General features: G+C 37.6%; 1 protein-coding gene across 3 annotated transcripts; it reads left to right on the forward strand.

The window, feature by feature from the left end:
- The first annotated feature begins 552 nt into the window (after window positions 1-552).
- Window positions 553-13978, forward strand: traf3ip2l (TRAF3 interacting protein 2-like). 3 transcript variants are annotated; one of them, XM_036570694.1, is made up of 11 exons: window positions 553-856; window positions 1088-1142; window positions 3364-3462; window positions 4103-4791; window positions 7177-7219; window positions 7353-7420; window positions 9716-9813; window positions 10064-10132; window positions 11048-11161; window positions 11269-11343; window positions 13374-13978. In XM_036570694.1, exons 3-11 carry the CDS (start codon window positions 3419-3421, stop codon window positions 13518-13520), a joined length of 1347 nt encoding a protein of 448 aa, XP_036426587.1. In that variant the 5' UTR covers window positions 553-856; window positions 1088-1142; window positions 3364-3418; the 3' UTR covers window positions 13521-13978. The 3 variants fall into 3 exon arrangements, with proteins under 3 accessions (XP_036426587.1, XP_036426588.1, XP_036426589.1); XM_036570695.1 differs by having other exon boundaries at window positions 7356-7420; XM_036570696.1 differs by lacking the exon at window positions 3364-3462.
- The last annotated feature ends 5119 nt before the right edge of the window (window positions 13979-19097 follow it).

The raw sequence follows: 19097 nt of genomic DNA on the forward strand, positions 1-19097 counted from the left end.
TAAATGTGAATTAGTGCCCCTGCACATTATTACCGTGGCAGTAGATTCCTGTTTGGACTTACAAACACTACAATTGCTGTCAAGAAATGTTTTCTTTGACCTTTTTCTCCTTCCTGACTTGTGGTAACTGTTAAACCTCAAAGCTGTCACTCATACATGCAAATGCACATCAGCATCTTCATTTTACAATCTTACTGCCATTAATCTGAGAAATTCTGCATTTTTCCCTCAGACTCCTGTGTGGCCTTCTTGAGTTCATGTTCGTTTTATTTTGTTTTACCAAGACAGGAAAGTATTTTTATATATATATTTTCTTCAGCCTAGTACCTGACAGACTTTCCATTCATGCTATCTGAAAGGTGCCAGGCCCTGTGATGTGTTTGTACAGGGAGGTTGTAAAGAGACAGTGGGCCTCAGGGCTTGTAATGCTTCTTCACGGTTGCTGCTATTCAACAGCTTTCAGTGCAGCTGCTGCTCCTGGTTCATGTGTTATTGTGAAACACCTGAAGTAAAATCTCTTATAAAAGCCCATCACTGGGTGCGAGACGGCGGTAAAAGTGAAACTGCCTTATTGAAAGTCTAGAAGAGCGTCCTGAGCTGTACTCCGAGCCCTGCTACGGGGGACTTTTTGTGAGAAAAGTAGGCGGGCCGACCTACAGAGAGCACTTACTGAAAGCACACAGGGCTAAACCTCCAGTAGAGCTGCGGCTACTGGACACCTGTGGAGCTTAGCTTAGCTTTCAAAAACATCGACCTGTAGCCTCAGATTTAGTCACGATTTCCTTGTCGGAGATTGGCGTTTAAAAAAGGGTCGAACTCTCCTTCGTTAATGTAACTTGGCTGGCTGAACTGCGAGGTAAGTTCGCCCATTTAAGTTCACTAGCGTGTCCTGGCCTGCCTCTTTGTTTTTGTCTTTAAATTAGGCGATTGTTAGTGTCAGGAAAATTACAACGTTAATGGCGATTACTGTGATTTCTGTGAAGTGACATGTCTTGGTTTTCTGGTCTAGCTCCTTATCAATATACAAATATCTCTCTAAAAACCTAACATTTTATCCCTCGTTCTCTCTCTTGTGCTTTTTCCTCAGATACATCTGGTCTAAATGGAGCTCAGGTGAAGGTGCCCGCAGATACAAAGTTAAAGTGAGTGTGTTTTCAGACAGTCGGCTCGAGCCTGTAGTTTTAGCTTTTAGCTCTTGCTGTCAGAATGTGGCCTCACGTGTCGTGTGTGGAAATCCCAGAGCTGACAGGTGGAAGTTTTAACTAGCTGCACTAAAGCTTGTTTTCTCTACGGGGTTTGTGTTGGTCAGACAGCTGGATTTTCTGCTTATGGTACATACTAGTATGAAATCATACCAGTCTTATGTGTCAAATACACATTATTGATGTAATGTTAATGTTTTCAGCTCTTTCTGCATTAGTAAATGGTTAAGATGTAAATAAAGTCATTCAGAGTGGTTTGATGTGAAATACTCCATTCTAGAGACACCGAGTTAGAACTGTTCACAGTAGAGGTGAAAGTTTTTGGCCTAAAGCATATTTGTGAAATATTCATAGTGGAGAGGTACCTGCAGGGCAAAATGGTCCCCAAAGAAAACTGAATTTTGTTCAGATTTGCCACTGGGCTACCATTCTTAATCTTACAAATAAAGGGATAAAACTTCAGGAGAGCTCATGTTTGTTCGGGTTGTAAAAATAATGGTTAGATTAGCCTAAAAAACATTAGGTTCTTTTTTTACCACCACTGTGAAGAAATCTAATCTACTCTTCTCTCCTTCAAACCACTTCACTGTGAATGACTTAGTTTACATTTCAATGATTTAATTTTTTTTAGAAATTTTGAAAAGTTGGTGAAATTCCCCTTTAAATCATTACTAGGTTAAGGTATCTGTACTGATCCAAACACTTATATCTTTATTCAGTACCAATTCCTGAACTATGAACACTTTGAACTATATCACTGTTGAAAACCTTGTATCTCCAAAATGGTAACTTTACAGGAGAAGGAAAAACATACTTCACTTTTAATGTAAGTCAATGGAACCAGACATGTTTCCAAGTCATTTTAGGCCATTTGTTTTGGTCCATTCATCATGACATTTACACACAATCTAAAGGGCAACAGGTATTTTCGAATAATGTCAAAAACTGAAAAAAGTCAAAAATGGAGATACAAGGTTTCATTCTGACAGCAGCGACATGCATATGCTTAAATGCTTTAAAAGTTAAACAACTGTGAACATGTAAAATGATTTTCTTTTTGGTTTGACCCCCAATAAATAGTTTTCAGCAGCCCTGCAAGGAAGAGATTGATGAGTGTTATGACAAAAATATAAGAATTTTTTTTTTTTTCATGATTACTACCTAGTTCCATGTGGTATTTTGTAGTATGAAATCTTTATTCCAAAATGAGTAAAACAGTAAGCTAGAAATAAAAATCCCTTTAGGCTAGTAGAATATTTGATGCATTACTACGCAGCCAATCACAGTCGAGATTTTGGAACAAACATGCTCATTATCTCATAACACTGACTGGTCAGGTGTTGAAACTTGGAGTATCTTAAAGCTATTGAGTTTCGATACTCAGCTGTGTATTTCTTTCTCTCTCTGTCTCTCTCTCTTTTTTGCCCTCTCATTCTCCCCTTTTCTATACTCCCTTTTTCTCACGCGCCCAAACATATTCTTTACCGAAGGCCATAGAACCTTCAGGAACTCAGATGATTAAGTTGGCCTCGGCTTTGTCTCCAACTAAACCTGTTCTGTGTTATTGCTCTGGTTCTGTAGCTGACAGCCACACTTATGTAGCATAATGTCACAACTGAGTTTCCACAGGATCAATGTAGTTTCCCCTGGTGTTGTGAACTGTAATAATACACTACAAACAGAGCTCAAGAAAAACCCCCTCAGTACCTCTCACTCATCAGCTTTAACTTACTCCACTGATGAATGCTTTGCTCTGCTCTGTTGTTGCAAAAATTCCACTGATACTCTTTATGTTGCCGTTTACTGCTTTTAAGTAACATGATGTGGACTAAGACTGCAGTTGTGATTGTGTTATGTGAGTGTATGATTATGTTTTGTGAGATAAGGCATATGAAACATGGATTAACACAATATTTAATAATTGATCTGTCTTAATAACCGGTCTGCATTAGCACAAGGAGCAACAAACGTAAATGTTAGAGAAGTTTCACATTGATTTGTCATAAAACCCACAAAACATGAGTAGCATTTGGCCAGAATTTTCACAATTAGAAAATGTTAGAATGCTCATATCAGCACTGCAAAGGCCAATGTTGCAATTAAGATTATGGGCAGTGGTATTAATGTGCTTTTTCAGTATTTCTTGCCTGTTAACTTGCAGGTCTGTCGACCAGCTGGGGCCTTGAGATGGCTTCAGTCATTTTGTAACTGAAAGAATGATGTTGTGCAGTCTTCACAATTCATCCTCACCATCATACAGGTATAATCCAATGATTTAGTCAGACCATAGTTCAGCTTGCTTTTTAGCATTGTTGTTGATACGGGTTATAGCACATCATCACGCTAGTATTAGTGTGGACGTTTGTAAGCATTTTAAAGCATGGCATTTTACTAATGTAACAAACAATCAGAGGTGAAACCCAACATGGACTACAATTTTAGCTCATGAACATAGTATATTAAGCATCATCAATTTGAAAATTTGATTCCTCGCAGTGTCACAGCCATCAGTGGGCTCTGTCTGGGTGGGTAGGATGGTCCTCCCTCTCCCACTCACTTAGCCCAGTGGTAGCCAATGCAGGTATCTGTCTGCTGACAGAATTGGCAGCATTCTGCATCAAGCATGATGAGCTGTCCAGTTCGAAAAGATGCAGTGGTGCCACACGTGTCCTGTTTAGTGGCATTATGTGATGAAGGGAGACCTAGCTAGTGGGTGGAATTTGCAAAGAGTAAATTGAGGGAGAAAATTGGGTAAAAAACAACATACTGTGCTGTTTACATCCATTACAGGTCCCTGTGGCCTCAGCTGAAGTGAATGCTTTTTTTCAGTTGTGTTCATTGATTGTGCTTTGTGCATTTTTCTTGCCAGTTCTTGCAAGTAATGTTTCCCGATCTGTCAGCTGTAATTTTCAGTCACTCAACTTGCCAGAAGAGAACGACGAAACTATGAGTAAAACCGAAGCTGAGGACACCCTTCCAGACGCAGCTTCTGTTTCTGAGGCCAGCAGTGTTAGACGTCAGGCTGACCCCCAGCGTTTACCTGCTGACCCCATGTTGCCTATCAACGAGCTCTCTCAAAGCACATCGGCGGCTTTCTCTGACTTCTGCAGCAGCATGAGCAGTGACGCCCAGTCCAGCTACAGTCCCTATCAGCCTCCCCTGGGTCTCCCAGCTGGCTACAGCCCCCAGACGCCCTTCCCCAGCCAGGCTGAGGGCTGTTTCAGTACCCTGGAGCCCCACAAAGAGGACTGGCTGCACACAAGCTCATACAACAGCCTGGTGAGAGGATTCTCCAATGGCAGCCATCTGTCCTGCCTAGTATCTGGAGATTTCTGTGGCTATCAGAGTGAGGCCTCTTGTTCGCACTCTCTGCCAGGCAGACACAGTCCAGGTGGGAGCAGTCTTGAACAGCCCCGCTCACTGCACTCCATTCCTACTGCATTAGCCCAGCACGGCTACTACCCACCCCCATGCCCATGCCCTTCACACAGGCCTTCTTGCTGCAGTCAGGGCCCACTGGATGCTGGATGCTGGGAAAATCAAAGCCTTCATCATGGGCTGCAGTACCACATGTCTCATTCATTTTCATGTAAGTGCAGCAACTCTTTCTGTCTCTGACTGTGTTATAGATTTAACATGACATTTATACTGTTTTGGGGTAAATCTGTCAGGGAACAAAGAAAAGCTATATAATGTTAGACATAATGGAATCAATTACAATATAGTATAATAAAGTATGCAGTCATTTTTTGAGCTAAATAAATGTTTTGTTCTTCAAAAAAAATCTTGGTTCATTGTCTGTGTTTCAGTAAAAGTATATGTAGCATATATGTATATCTTACATATGTAACCGCAGTCTGATCAAAACCTCTCCATTTTTATATCATTGAACATGCCAGCTACCTGTACATTATGTGGAAATTTATGATGAATGGACCAACAGAGATTAATTACCAAACTATCAAAATCAAATTGAATTACCAAATTATTGAATTTACTGTAACTTATATTAAAAGTTACTTCTCTTAAAGTTACTATTTTAAAGATATAGTAAGGTGTTATTTTAACAGCCACAGTACATGCCAGTGGCTCCCAAATTGAATATAACTTTGTTAAACGTTTTGTAAAGCAACCTAAAAAAAAGTTCAAGTTTACCAATGATATCATGTACTGTGTATGTAGATGATTGTATGATACAGTTCTGCTAGAAATCTGTTTTGGTATATTAGTCATCTAATTATTATCATCACTACCAGTTCAAATGAGGCAAGTATAAGTATTGTTTTGCAAGAACAGGTAAATACATGTCCTGAAATGTGCAGTGATGTAAAAAACATGTACATAAATCATGAGGTGAAGCCAAAGAACTGAAAGAAGTTAGAAAGTTCTTAGTGACTTTTCAAAATTCTGAAATATTGACGTACTCAAGCATTGCATTGTGTTTTTAAAAGTAATTGTAATCCTTATACATGGCTTATGTGTTTTTGATAATTGTAATCATTTCAGTTAGAATGCAACAGCTCTTCTCAGCTATGTGCAAGATCATTCAAACAAACTCTTTAAACATTTGAAAAGCAAAATATTTCCTCACTATTTTTTTTTCTGTGACATGCAACTGAATGTATTTTGAGAAAAAGAAGAAAATATCAAAAAAAACTATCCAAGTGAAGTGGATCCTCAAGAAAAGTTAGCTACTACAGTCATATTCAAAAGTTTGGGCAGCCAAACCTCTGCAAATTTTAATGCACGATTAGTGTTTATTTGCTGATTTTAACATAATGGGTTGAAAATGAAACATAAAATGTGGTCTGTGCAAAAGTTATGACACAAAACCTTTCTCAATATGTTAACCTCATTAAGTAAATTGAAACTGTGTGCTAAACATGCAGGAAAATGCCATATTTAACTTTGCTCCCTGTAGAGGATGCTAACTTATTTTCACTTAGAGAATCAACAAACGTAATTTGACCGAGGGGTTTAAACTTTAGCATACCACTAAAAGTACAGTGTATTTTACTTGCTGCCACTTCACCATTAACCAATATTGTTTACAGATATTTGCTCACATTGGTTTCAGTACTTCAGATGATTAAAGACGAGACACTTACATTGTGTTCTGGAGTGTCACTTTCACCTGTGTCTAAATATTTCACCTTTAGAGTGTCTGGTCAACTTTACTCAACTTTAGTACAGTTATCACTGTGCAAAGAAGTGTGAAAGAGAGTAGAGGGACTCTTCAGAAAGGAGTGTCCTATATGCTGTTTGATAGAGTGTGTGACAAGTAGGGGCAGGAAGTGCTTCAACTGATCTGATGCCAAATTTCATATCTGCACATCTCTCAAGTCTCTTGAGATTGTTGAGATAAATGTTGTCTTCAAGGCAGAGTTTGGCTTTGACTTGTCCCAAGATCCTTGTTGTGGCTTTTTCACCATGTAAATGTCACTTTTAACAAACATTTGTTTTTCTTTATAAGAACAGTCTTTTTAGAGCTCTATATTGATATTATTGGCCTCTTATTGCATCATTTGATATGTACATTTTCAAAGGTTCACCTTATGAAACCTTTGCAAAATGTTCTATTTAGGAAGAGGCAGGAGGAAAATCTAATAACTGGTAAAAGGCAAAAATAAATAAAATGAAATAGCAGCATAATAGCCTGACGTCCAGTCAGTTCCTTGTTACTTTACAATTTATGCAGTTACTAAATCTGTCTTTTTTTATGAGACATGTGGCTGTTCGGTGTTCTAGAAGTTCTAAGGATACCCACGATATAAAGTGTAGCATAATGTAACTTACCACAACATCGATAACATTGTCATATCGCCCAACACTGAGAGTGTCTAAAGAACTTAGGGACTTTTAGGAGAAAACACCCTTGTTTTGTTTATTTATCAACTGAGTGCTGATGTCAGCCAAATTATGTTTGATGTGTCGATGACTGTGATATTTCACTCTCTCACTTTCTCTTTTCCAGCTCCCAAGAACACCAAGCAGTCAGATCAAGAGCTTCTTCATTGGTAGTATTTTCTCTGGTTTTGAGTGTGATAAGTTATCGTCAGCAACAAATCTTATTCTCAGAGGAAAATTATGACCGTCAAAGTGAAAAATGTTTATTGGTTTATTGCTGTGCTTGTGTTGAATGTGTGAAAGTAGGCACCCGTCTGTTCAGCCTCAGCCAAAGAGTGTTCCAAGCACAGCACCCCTCTCTCTGGAGCAGAGTGAGTGATCCCTGTTTTCGCAGTTATTAGTTAATGGAAGCTAAAATATACTGCCCTCCACAAATATTGGCAACCCTGTTAAACATGAGCAAAACAAGAATGTAAAAAACATTCTTTATTGCTTGTTCTTTTGAGCTTTCAGTAAAAATCAATTTCTCAAATCTATGTGGGCCACAATATTTGGCACCCCTTCATTTAATACTTTGTGCAGCCTCTCTTTGCAAAGAGAACAGCTCTGAATCTTCTCCTATACTGCCTAATGAGACTGGAGAACACACAAATCTGAGAGCATTCCTCCATACAACATCTCTCCAGATCCTACAGATTTCAAGGTCCATGCTTGGGGACCCTTTCTTCAGCTCAGGGCAAACCCTTGATCAAGTGGTCTGCAAATCATGTATTTGTTGCTTTTAAGGTGTGTTGTAGATCATTGTCCTGCTGGAAGATCCGTCCACAGTCCACTTTGAACCCTCTGGCTGAGGCAGGTTTTGATTTAATATCTGCTGCTAGAGTCCATAATACCATGTGTCTGAACAAGTTGTCCAGGTCATTTGGAAGAAAAACAGCTGCTTAGTGTCACAGATCCACCACCATACTTCACAGCAGGGATGGGATACTTTTCTGCATGGCTGTCTTTGTGTTTATACCAAACCCATCTCTTGGTCCTTGATAGCAGAGACTAAGCAATCCTCCCAAACAACTTGGTGCCATCAGATTGTAGTTTTGGAGACCCCAACGCCTAACTAATGTGTGCAGTTCCCTAGCTGTGATTCTTGGAGATTCTTTTGGCCGCTCAGTCCATCCTTGTCACTCTGTGTGGGGTCAATATAGACATACATCCTCTTTGCAGCAGGTTCTTAACATCTCCAGTTGCCTTAAACCTCTTAATTATTGCCCTGATAGTGTACACTGGTATTTTCAACTGTTCAGCTGTGCATTGTTGCTGTATTCTTTGGTCTTTCTTATAGTGATGGATGACTAAGGGAATTTGGCCTGTGTGTCACCCCATAATTAAACCCCAGTGGAACAGAAAGTCATGATCGTCCATTTAAGTGTTCTTAATTGCTCAATGCTCAACATAAAATATGATTAGGAATTTACTTCAGATGCATTTCACTCATAAGAATTGCTAGGGATGCCAACAATTGTGGCACACATAGATTTGAGGAAATATTTATTTAATGATCAGATTTAGGTCTTTTCTTTAAATCATTGTAGTTAATAATAAAGGTCTGATTTTAAATTAAAAGTTTAAAAGGATGAGCAATGAAGAATGTTTTACAGCTTGTTTTGCTTATGTTTAACAGAGGTGCCACTATTTGTGCAGGGTACTAAACTGCCTCTATCAGATCCAAACCTCATAACTCCAGATTTGTTTTTGTCTTCTTTTTTTTTAACCATTTGAAAACATTAGCTGCTCTTTACATTCCGTGCAGATTTTATGCTGATTGAACCAATAGCAACCTGGAGATTTCAGAGTTTTGTTCCAACATCAATGATATGCTATACTTTATACACTACTGATCAGAAGTTTGGAATCACTGCTTCCAATAATACAAACCCAGTTTATTGAGGATACATGTATACAGTGATCACATTATGATGCTACTACTCTTAACTCATAACAGCACACTTTAAAGGCTTCAATTAATAGTAGTAAGCTATCTGATTCCATAACAACTGAGAAAGCTGTAAAACACTGAGAATGAAGTTATAATAAAATGAACATCTAGAATGCACTGTGTTTGAATGAAAATTATCAAATCTCTAGCAGATAACCTTTTTAGAAATTACTATAAATAAATAATGGCCATAAATAATGATAGTATTTCAGTGTACACACTTTAAGACACTGAATCAGATTATAGCGTTAATATTAAAAGTGATTCCAAACATTTGAACATCAGTGTATATAATATTATGAAAAATATACTATATAATAACTCTGTAATGCAATATGACTTTAAAGAACATTACAAAAGTGATATGACTTTATTTCACAAGGCATTACTGTCAGCATCACGGTTCAAGACATTTGAAATTTACTGGCATTTCTAGCTTTTAATTTTGCTAGTGTTGATGTTGGAAATATTGTTGTGATGTTTTTATAATAATTTCTCTCATGTCTCCAAGGTTATTTTCAGAAACCAAGTCATCAAACAGTCATGTCAGGCATTTTAACACAAGAGAACAGCTAAAGAATGCGCTTTTCCTTGCACAATCGGATGTGTGTGTTGTGGTGTTGTTATTTTTTTTTGTGTTTCACGCCTCTTCATCACCTGTCTCTTGCTGCAGGGAAGGTGTTTGTCACTTACGAAGCAGACAGTGATAAACATGTTAAAGAGGTCATCAATTTTGTCGCCTTGCTGAGACACAATGGCTTCTACACTCACGTAAGAGAGAAAACAACTTGATACTGTGTGAAACTGAGTAATGAGGAATTTCAAATTTTTGGCTTAGGGAAACCAATCTTATACCTGAGGGCATACATTTTTAAAGATGCCATCAACACTAAGCTGATAGAAGCCTGGTACAGATTTCTCTGAAACACTCCTGCACTTAGATCCTGTTTACAGTTATGGCAAGTGAGGACAATGAACTTGATTCAGGTCAGTAATTGTTACCTGTGCTCTTTGTTTTTAGATCGACATGTTTGAACAACATTTCAGAAGCATAAGTAAGATAGACTTCATGGAGAGGTACATTGCTGAGGTAAGAGGTTTTATGTTCCTTCATCTTCAGGCCGCTGATATTAGGGCCGTCACGATCAGAAGGTTTTCGCTGACGATTAGCTGTCATCTAAATAATTGCAATTAACTATTTAAATGGCTTTTCTTGTTTATTGAATGCAGACATTATAGTACAAGCCTAAAGTGGCCAGATTGGCTGTTTGGCCATTTTTCCTTCAAGCTGTGTTTGATTAGTAGTTAATACCTGTTGTACTCGCAAAATGATACACTACACTGTTGTGAGCGCCCAAATACTCACACGGATATCTACAGAATCAGATGCAGAGTTGAGCAAGGGTGAAAATATGTCCAAAAAAAAAAACACTCATTCTGCTAGTATATGTGCTAGGAGCATTCGAATTAGCTACATAGCTAACAAACACACCAGTATTACTCAGTGCTGCCCCAGCACCAGCGTAGTTAGAAAAACCCCATGATGTGTCTCAGTAAATGCATTTACTGTTTTCTTTTGTTTACATTTATTTACCTCAACCCAACTCACCCAATTCCCATTTTGCTTGTTGCAGAAATGAAACAACTGGAAAATGAGTGTAGTCTGAAATAAGTTGGTATAGAACAAGACTACTTATGTCTTTGTTATGGCCACTCACTATACAACCAGTGGTGTGATGATGAGATGTTTATCTTGTGCCCTTCATTTCAAAACTTAAGAAAAATATTTAAAGCTTCGACTTCAAATGTGATTATAAATATGATTCTTAAGGCTGTGAGTAAACATCTTAAATATAGTGGGAACATTTACACAGGTTTTATGTTCAAAAATAACACAAAACAGGCATCACTTCCCATAATCTTGGAACTTCTAAATGTGAAAACATTCTTCTGAAACCAAAACGTTTCTGTTTCTCAGTGGAAGTGTCACTTTTTTCCCTTTCAGAAAGACTACCTGATCATTATCATCATCAGTCCGAAGTACTATGAGATTGTGACCAATGCCGCGTTATGCATGGAAAATGATGAAACGCTCAACACTGTCTATATCCACAAGCAGGTGTGAATGTGTTTTCTAATTCTTTTGTTCGTTTCTGAGCAAATCTCAGTTTCTGTGGAAAGTTCACTAGTTTCATAGCCTTTACTGTGCTGTGTTTTGCCTTTCAGTTACAGAATGAATTCATTCAGAACGGTTGCAAGAATTTCAGATTCATTCCTGTACTGTTTCCTGGAGCCAAGAAAGTAAGATTCATTCTGCAATAACTCTTTTCTAAAAAACACAACAACTTTCGTACAACAGGTACAAAAGTTATTGTTTGACAAGCATTGCATTTAAAATGCTCTTTATCCTATGCAAGCTGAGCTAAAAGGTGGTTGGAGATGAAAGAAATAGTTTAGATTATGAATCAGGATGTCTGTAGTATTAATGTTAACTTATAAATGTCAATGCCGTCACTCAGTATACGTCAGTAAGTCTATCGTGACTTGTCAACTTCTTAATGAACAAAATCTTACGCTAACCATCCACTAGAAGACTTTGAAAATACTAAAGTCTGACACCCTCTCACATCTAAACGCAATGTGTCATCAGTCACAGAGTTGTTAGTCACAGATTATGAATTTGCAGAAACTGAGGATCTTGCGGGATCACTGTTTGCAAAACTGCAACTAAATTGCTTTTGAGATTATTTTCCTTCACACTCCTGTTGGAAATTTACAAGAAGAAAAACTACAACAATGCAGCAGATAAAGAAGCAGCTTTTGGCCACAGCTGCCCTACAGTGCTTTATTCAGAACAAAACAGCCAAAAAGACAAGACACCAGAATTTCTGTCCACCTTTTTTCCTTCTCCACTCTATCGCGGTATGTATGGGAAGAAACGTCAGAGAGACACTCTTGCTTACTCCACAACTCCACTAGTTTCTCCTCCTTTTGCACAGTCCAATAGAACACACCCTTGCCCGCGCTCTCTCTTTCTCACTCTCACACTCTCTCGTTCTTTCCCTCTCTCTCATACGTGCAGTTTCTCTTTCTCTTTCTCTTGCTTTCTTTCCACACCCTTTCGCCCCCTCTGGAGCGGATGAATGTGACCCAGAATGAAATTATGGATGTTGAGAATTATAAGGTTTAGGGCTAGTTAGAAAATATTTGTGGCAAGCCCAGGCCAGGCCAGGCCACCAAAACTCTCACGATTTTATACCAACATTGGACATACGTCTGTGACAGTGAAATTGCTTGAAAAGTCGTGTGGTGTAAGGCTGGGCATTACTTCTGCCATCAGTCTGCTAGGAAAAGAAATGAAAACCTTCACACTATAGCAACACCAGATGCTCACAAATGAACTGCTGCTTCACTCATCCTAGGCAGGGCTTTAAGTTCTGTTGTTGTGCTTGTTTTATTAGTGGTGGTGAAGTTTTATGGTGCTAGCAACTCTAGATTCTCTTCAGTAGACAAAAACCTTTTAACTTTTGCTTGCTAAACTAGGGCCGCAACGATAAGCAGTTTTAAAGAAATCAGTGAAAAGGGAAAAAATGTTAATACTTTTATATTTTTTACAGTTCGAAATTCAGTACAGTTGTATGCAAAAAGTTGGGCACCCACAGTCAAATTACATGTTTTGTTGATTTTCGAAGTGAAAATAAGTAAACGCATCCACTACCGAGGACACACCGCTGCATGTTTTAATGCACAATTATTGTTATTTGCTAAATTTAAAAACTGAAATAACAACAGGAAAATACTTGCACTCTTCAGATGGCATTTTTACTAGTGTGGAAACTAGAGTCCCCAGAACTGAAGGTTTGAACAACTGCGGAAACAACCACAACATAAACAGACAATAGAATGTACTTATTAATTTCACTGCCAGTATTAATAATTTAAGATCTTTAAGTGGTCCCAGCTTTAGATTTAACCTCCATAAAAAAAAACAGATTTAAAAGAATTAAAAGAATCAGATTTCAGTATCCCTAAAATGGGCTGCCTAAACTTGTTACACTGAAGGGTAGTATTTGTCATTTGCATGTCTGTTAATCTCTGGGATAACTTGGATCATAATTTTATAGTAGTCACTGAATAATTCATATTAGTTACTGGATAATGTGCCTTAAATAACTGAATGAAAAAATCTTGGAGTTTAAGGGGTAAATCATCAAGAGACCTTTTTCACTGTTAATTGAAACTGAAATAGATTTCAATGATCATGAATTGAAATCTATTACACTACATTTAAGCTTTCTATTCTGTTCTAACTTGACCTCTGTGATCACCAGTGCCACGTTCCCACATGGCTCCAGAACACACACATCTTCTGCTGGCCCAGAGACAGAGATGACATACTTCGTCGGCTCATGCGAGTGGAAAAGTACAACCCTCCCCCCATAGGAGAGCTGCCCACCATCGTCTCTATTCCAATATAGTGAGGGCCTCCTCCATTTTGCAGGTGCGAGTGCTGATACATAAGGCTCAGTGGAGGACTGTTAAAACTGTTTGATCGGCCACCCTGTGACTGGCTATGTGGGAAGAAGTCAGCTTTGGACCAGTTTGGAGCTTAATTCTTTTTATAAATTAATCTTACATTAACTTCTGGCAGATGTTTATACCATGGAATTTAAACTGTGTTGTTGCCTGAACACTTCTAGTCTATCAGGTGAAGTTTAATGTGGATGATTATTCATTCTTAGATTAAAAAAAGGCTAGATTCAGTATACAGTACTGTGCAAAACCCTTCATTAATTTAAAGTTAATTTAAAGACAAATTTTAGAGTATAAGTTATTTGTTTTCAGTGTCAGGGAAAAAAAACAGGACACATAATAAACATAATAAACAATTACATAGAAGCCTTGACAACTAAATATAATGTCTGTTTTTATTGTGTCCACCTTTTACCTTTATTACAGCTTCCATTCTTTTCAGGAGACTCGCTTTCACTGTTTTCAAAAAAATCTGGAGAGATGTTTTTCCAAATCTTTGAAGTTTTAGAAGGTGGTTGCACTTGCTGATTTCTCAAGATCCAAGTAATTCCATACACATTCAGTGATGTTGAGGTCTGGACTCTGGGGTGGACAGTCCATTGTTCTGAGAGCAACAGCTTTGTTTCATTTACAAAATTTATTTTTTTTTCATGAATATTTCATTTTCTCAGTAAATGCTTGAAGATCTGAAGCAAGAGCGAAGCTTGATTTTCTCCTCTCTCTCAAATATGAAAATTTGAAGTTCTGTTTATCTAATGGTGACAGTTCTTGTGCTCTACCTGGTCTTGCGGTCTAGGAGTCTTATTTTCTCTACATCTTTTGTCAGTTTTTTTTTATCTCCAGTTTTGGAAACTCCTGTTTTCACTTTTTTTTTTACTTTCATCTTCCTTATGCAAGTATTGTATATCTGATCTTTTCAGAAATATGTCCTGAAAAATTTAGTAACTTTAATTTAAATGCTGTTTTGACTGGAAATGAAGTAAATGAAGGCTTTTGCGCTGTACTGTAAGCAGTGAGTAATGTAAGTCCTCACTGCTCTTGTGTCAAACATACTGCTAAAGCTTTTTTGATGAATGTCCAGAAACTCTTAGGAGTTTTTGCTGTGCAGTTTGTGAAAACGCTCGGCTGGGTATCCTGACAGTGAAAAACGTTAAACATTCTCTTTCGTTTCTTTCTTGTCTGCCCCGTCTTCTGCATCCTCTCTGATAGCATCTCGTTATCTTCAGACCACTGATCGGTTAGAGGAGTAGGCATAGTGACTCTGTTAGTTATGGGTTTCAGTTGTTGCACCTACTGCAAATAAAAGGCATAAGAAACAATGTTATTTACCATATATGATCTGCCTGAAGACTCTATGAACCATACAGTGAAGTTACTTCAGTCCAGTTGTATTGAAACAGATGAAGTCATTTTGATGATTTAATGTGTAATCTAGAAAGAGGCTGAAGCTTGTATCTGGGAAAAAAATGCACTTAATCACTACCAGTGCATCCTGTTTTCTTCTGCATCATTATATCTTGTTTTCTTGCTGACATGGCAGAGATAACATACTAAGAACAGTGAAATTGGATCCGACGGAGGAATGACTGCTTATTTGAGCTATTCCAACTGAACTATGCCTGGCAAAGTGCTTTCACATAAGAAATGTACTGTCCGTCCTGCGTTAATCATCCTCGATTGAGTGTCTAAATGATTTTCCATGCTTCACCCAGAGGGCAGCCAGTAATTCTGTATCTGTACGATGTCATCTGATTATTTGACCCCACACGAGTCTTTTCTGGCATCTAGATATAGACAAGACTACAGCATTTGCAGATATTCTCCTAACTACTGAAGTAATAATTTTTTTAAAGAATTGAAAATTTGCACTGATACCAGTGATCAGGACTCTTAAAGACATTACCTTAATCTTTCCCTTCATATTACCAAGCAGATGAGCCGTGTGTGATTTTAAATTAGAAGTTTACTCATGGCTGAATGTACAGTTGTACAGTCCTTTCTCTGTACGTGACTTTGTATGTGCCCCTTTAGAATAACAGTTTCCTGTTGTTTTATCACAGAAAAGAAGGCTTACTCCACAGAGTGTGAAATTATTTGTACCCTTATTTCTTTTGTTGAACATCATTTTCGTGTTTTTGAACATAGTTTCATGTTGACCTGTGCCGTGGATGGTTCGGAAAAAGCAGACTGGAGCCACATCCTTGGAGCATCTTCAGGGCATCTATGATTGTATGTTTGCTTATAAATTAAGTGAAGTACATCTCAAGTAGAATTAGTAATGAATCTCACATATCTTCTAAAAGCAATAGCAGCTTTTCTGTTTTCTGTCTAATCACTGGATTTTTGAATGGAATAACATGACTACGGATGAGTGGACTGTTTCATTCCGAGTTCATGTCAAGCGTCATTTATTTAATTCAGGTGTGGCAAAATAAACAGTGCTATTGTAGTGACTGTCTTAACAATATTGAGAGATGATGTACCGATTTCTGTTTGGAAAGCAGCTGAAAAGATTCAAGTTGCCTTAAATGATAGATAAAGTAAAACTTCTGGTAACTTTCAAAATTGGACAGTGGCAATTTTTTTTTGTTTTGTTTTTCACTCTGTACTTCATCATTTTGAATTTTAATTAACCTCTATTTCTCTGTGGTTTGAAGTGCAAACTGACAGCTGTCACTGTCCATTTGATACTAACCTTTAAAAAACTACAGTGCTTTTTGTGCATAGTCGCCCAGCTTTAGGAAGAGAATTTGGCTCAGAAAACATTATGTTCAGTAGCTACAGATGTCATGTATAATCCATAGTAGCAGATCCTTTGCCTGGAGTCTATGAACCAAAAGCTGGTTCTCAGGTTTATGCTAATGTTGGGGGCTATTAGCCCAGAAACGTGAGGCAGTCTTATCTTCAGCATGTTAATACGACAATGACAGAGGAATCAAAATTGCAGCTTTAATCTCACAGTAAAGCCTCTTTAAACCAGTTTATACCAGTAGCAGTTGCACTAGTTTGTGTTGTGGGTCTGAGGTGCGTAGTAGGTGGTAATGAGACTTCCTCTTCAGGCGATTTGACATGAAATTGTGCTAGTGCTTTCCGTCTTATACAGGAACTATGACGTGATGGACATAGTTTGTTAAATACTTATGAAGTGAATGTGGTGGTTTGGTTTGTATGTGTCGTGCTGTTTAATGTACAGGAAGCGCATTGACGCACTGATTCTGATCTGCCAAAAGCAGACTCCAGGAGCCTACTTACTGCCCTGAGTATGTGTGCAGTGTAAAATTGGGAAAAAAAAAAAAAATTAAAAATACAATGCAAAATCAACAACCACCCTTTATTAATTGGGTCATTCTACAGAAATGTCCATTTTTGTGTCTCTAGCACACAGTTTTAACTGCAATGATACGTATATGACTCTAGAATATATAAATTAAACGACAAAGAAAACAAATGCCACATAAATATTCTAAAATAAATATGAAAGTTGTGGTCCCCAGGAGTCGTGTCACTGGTGTTACCATGTAACAAAAAATCTCTTATTTTGAAATAAAAATCACACTGATGACATCACTTGACTTCCTTTTACCTATTTTCTGAAGATCTATGAAGAAAAGCACATGGTACGTCCACTGTGTCCTTTCAGTTATCATAAATTTCTCATTTAGTTCATGATTTCATATGAAGCTTTTTGTTGATGTCACTGGTGTGATTTACTTTATTCTTAGGTAACTGTGAAAAATAGAATACAAACTGATTAAATTACATATTTTAGTGGATATTCTATGACTGACAACATGTGGTTTGATGCTCTGTGGCAGCCATTTTGTAAAATGCATTTTTTTTTTTTTATCAAAAATGTCACTGGTGTTACCTCTCTTATATGTAACACCAATGAGGATTGGTAACACCAGTGACTCCTATGGATAGACAGAAAAGTGGATGTTTCTGTAGGATGACCCAATTATATTTAATTAAATTATTTAATTTCCAGTTAAAAAGCCAGTTCAAGTTATTTGTCTTTCAGCATCAGGAAAAAAGTAAACTTGCAAAAAAAAAGTTTTCAGGCACCTGAGAAAATTTGATTTGAAGGGGTATCTATCTGGTCAGCAAGCATCTACTCAGACAAACACTAATATTGGAATAAATACAAATAACATTCATACAACTATCAATGTGTTTGTTCAACCCTTTCCAAACTTCTCCTAAAAGTAGCCCAATACTAATTGTAATTGCCATCCGAAACCTGATTTGACTCCTCAGTACCTCAATACATTAAATCAAATGTGCTGGTGATGGAATGGAAAAGCTCACATATTTATATGGTTTTAAATCATGCACTTAGATGCTTAGATATTTGCACAGTACTGTATATTTAACAGAACATTACACAGAAGCCTCACCAACTAAATATATCTATCACAATTATTACATGATTGCCTGATGGCAGTTATTTGTGATAATTGCAATTATTTACCTGACCACAGTTATTTTCTACAGTCACTAGATTTGTGTCACAGTGGGAATTAAATGAGTTTATCAGTTGGCTAAAGACAAACAAATGTAAATAAAATAAATCAGCTCTTTCTTCTTACTTTTCTTGCACTTACATAAATCTGCAGAGATATTTTTTCACACCTCCAAAGTTCAGTCTTAGAGGTTGGTTGCATTTTTAGGTCTGGGTTCTGTTTGGGTGCAAATTTTATTTTGTTTTATTTTATTATTATTGTCTATTTCCTTTTCACTGTCACTTCTTGGCAGCTACACATCTTTTCAGACTCATAGCATTGAGTTGTCTTCTCACAGTGGAAGGATGGACAGAAACACCTGTGGATTTTTTTCTCAAAGCTTGAGAAAAGGTGAAAGCTTTAAGTACGGCTTATCTAAGTGGTCTACCAGGTCCTGCATGGTTGTTAGGAGTCCCATTTTTTTCTATATCTTTGAATTATTTTTTAACTGCAGTTTTGGATACTCTTATTTTTTCGTTCTTTTTGACTTTCCCCTTCCTTATTTCACACCTCCAAAATTCAGTCCTAGAAGTTGGTTACCTCCAAAATTATCCTCCTCAGAACTCCTGAAACTTAATAACTTGTACTTAATGTCAGTTTTGACTAGAAATGAAATAAAATAAAGAGTGGTCTCATAAATAAAAGAAAGCATCTGCTCAGAGATAGAATCCAGTGTTGTTCACCATGTGTTACAGAGCGATATGATAGTTTCCTTAATATTTCCCATCTAGAAAAGAGCCAGTTTATCTGCCACAAATCCCACTATTGGTATTCACACAAGACATGCATCACACAGTTGGGGGTGTGTGTGGAAAAGGAACAAATACTGAGTAAGTGGGTGGCCCATCAGTTTTGCTGAGTGGGGGTGTGGTTTATCACTGAGTTGTGACAAGGGGCAATGCTTTAGTTTGAGTTATGCTGCCTGGAAGGAAATCTCACAAGTTCAGTCAGGGCAGAAGAGTTCGTGGAGCTCCTGCTGCTGATTATTAAACTAAAGGTGTTGTTGATCCTTTCAACACT

Source organism: Colossoma macropomum, unplaced genomic scaffold, assembly GCF_904425465.1.
Source record: "Colossoma macropomum unplaced genomic scaffold, Colossoma_macropomum, whole genome shotgun sequence".
Lineage (NCBI taxonomy): Eukaryota > Metazoa > Chordata > Actinopteri > Characiformes > Serrasalmidae > Colossoma > Colossoma macropomum.

Bases quoted from the DNA above. Each gene is read 5' to 3' on its own strand.
- traf3ip2l (XM_036570694.1), top strand. From the start codon at position 3,419: ATGATGTTGTGCAGTCTTCACAATTCATCCTCACCATCATACAG. The intron at 7,220-7,352 runs GTAGTATTTTCT...AATGTGTGAAAG, and splicing joins GATCAAGAGCTTCTTCATTG to TAGGCACCCGTCTGTTCAGC. The intron at 10,133-11,047 runs GTAAGAGGTTTT...TTTCCCTTTCAG, and splicing joins TGGAGAGGTACATTGCTGAG to AAAGACTACCTGATCATTAT.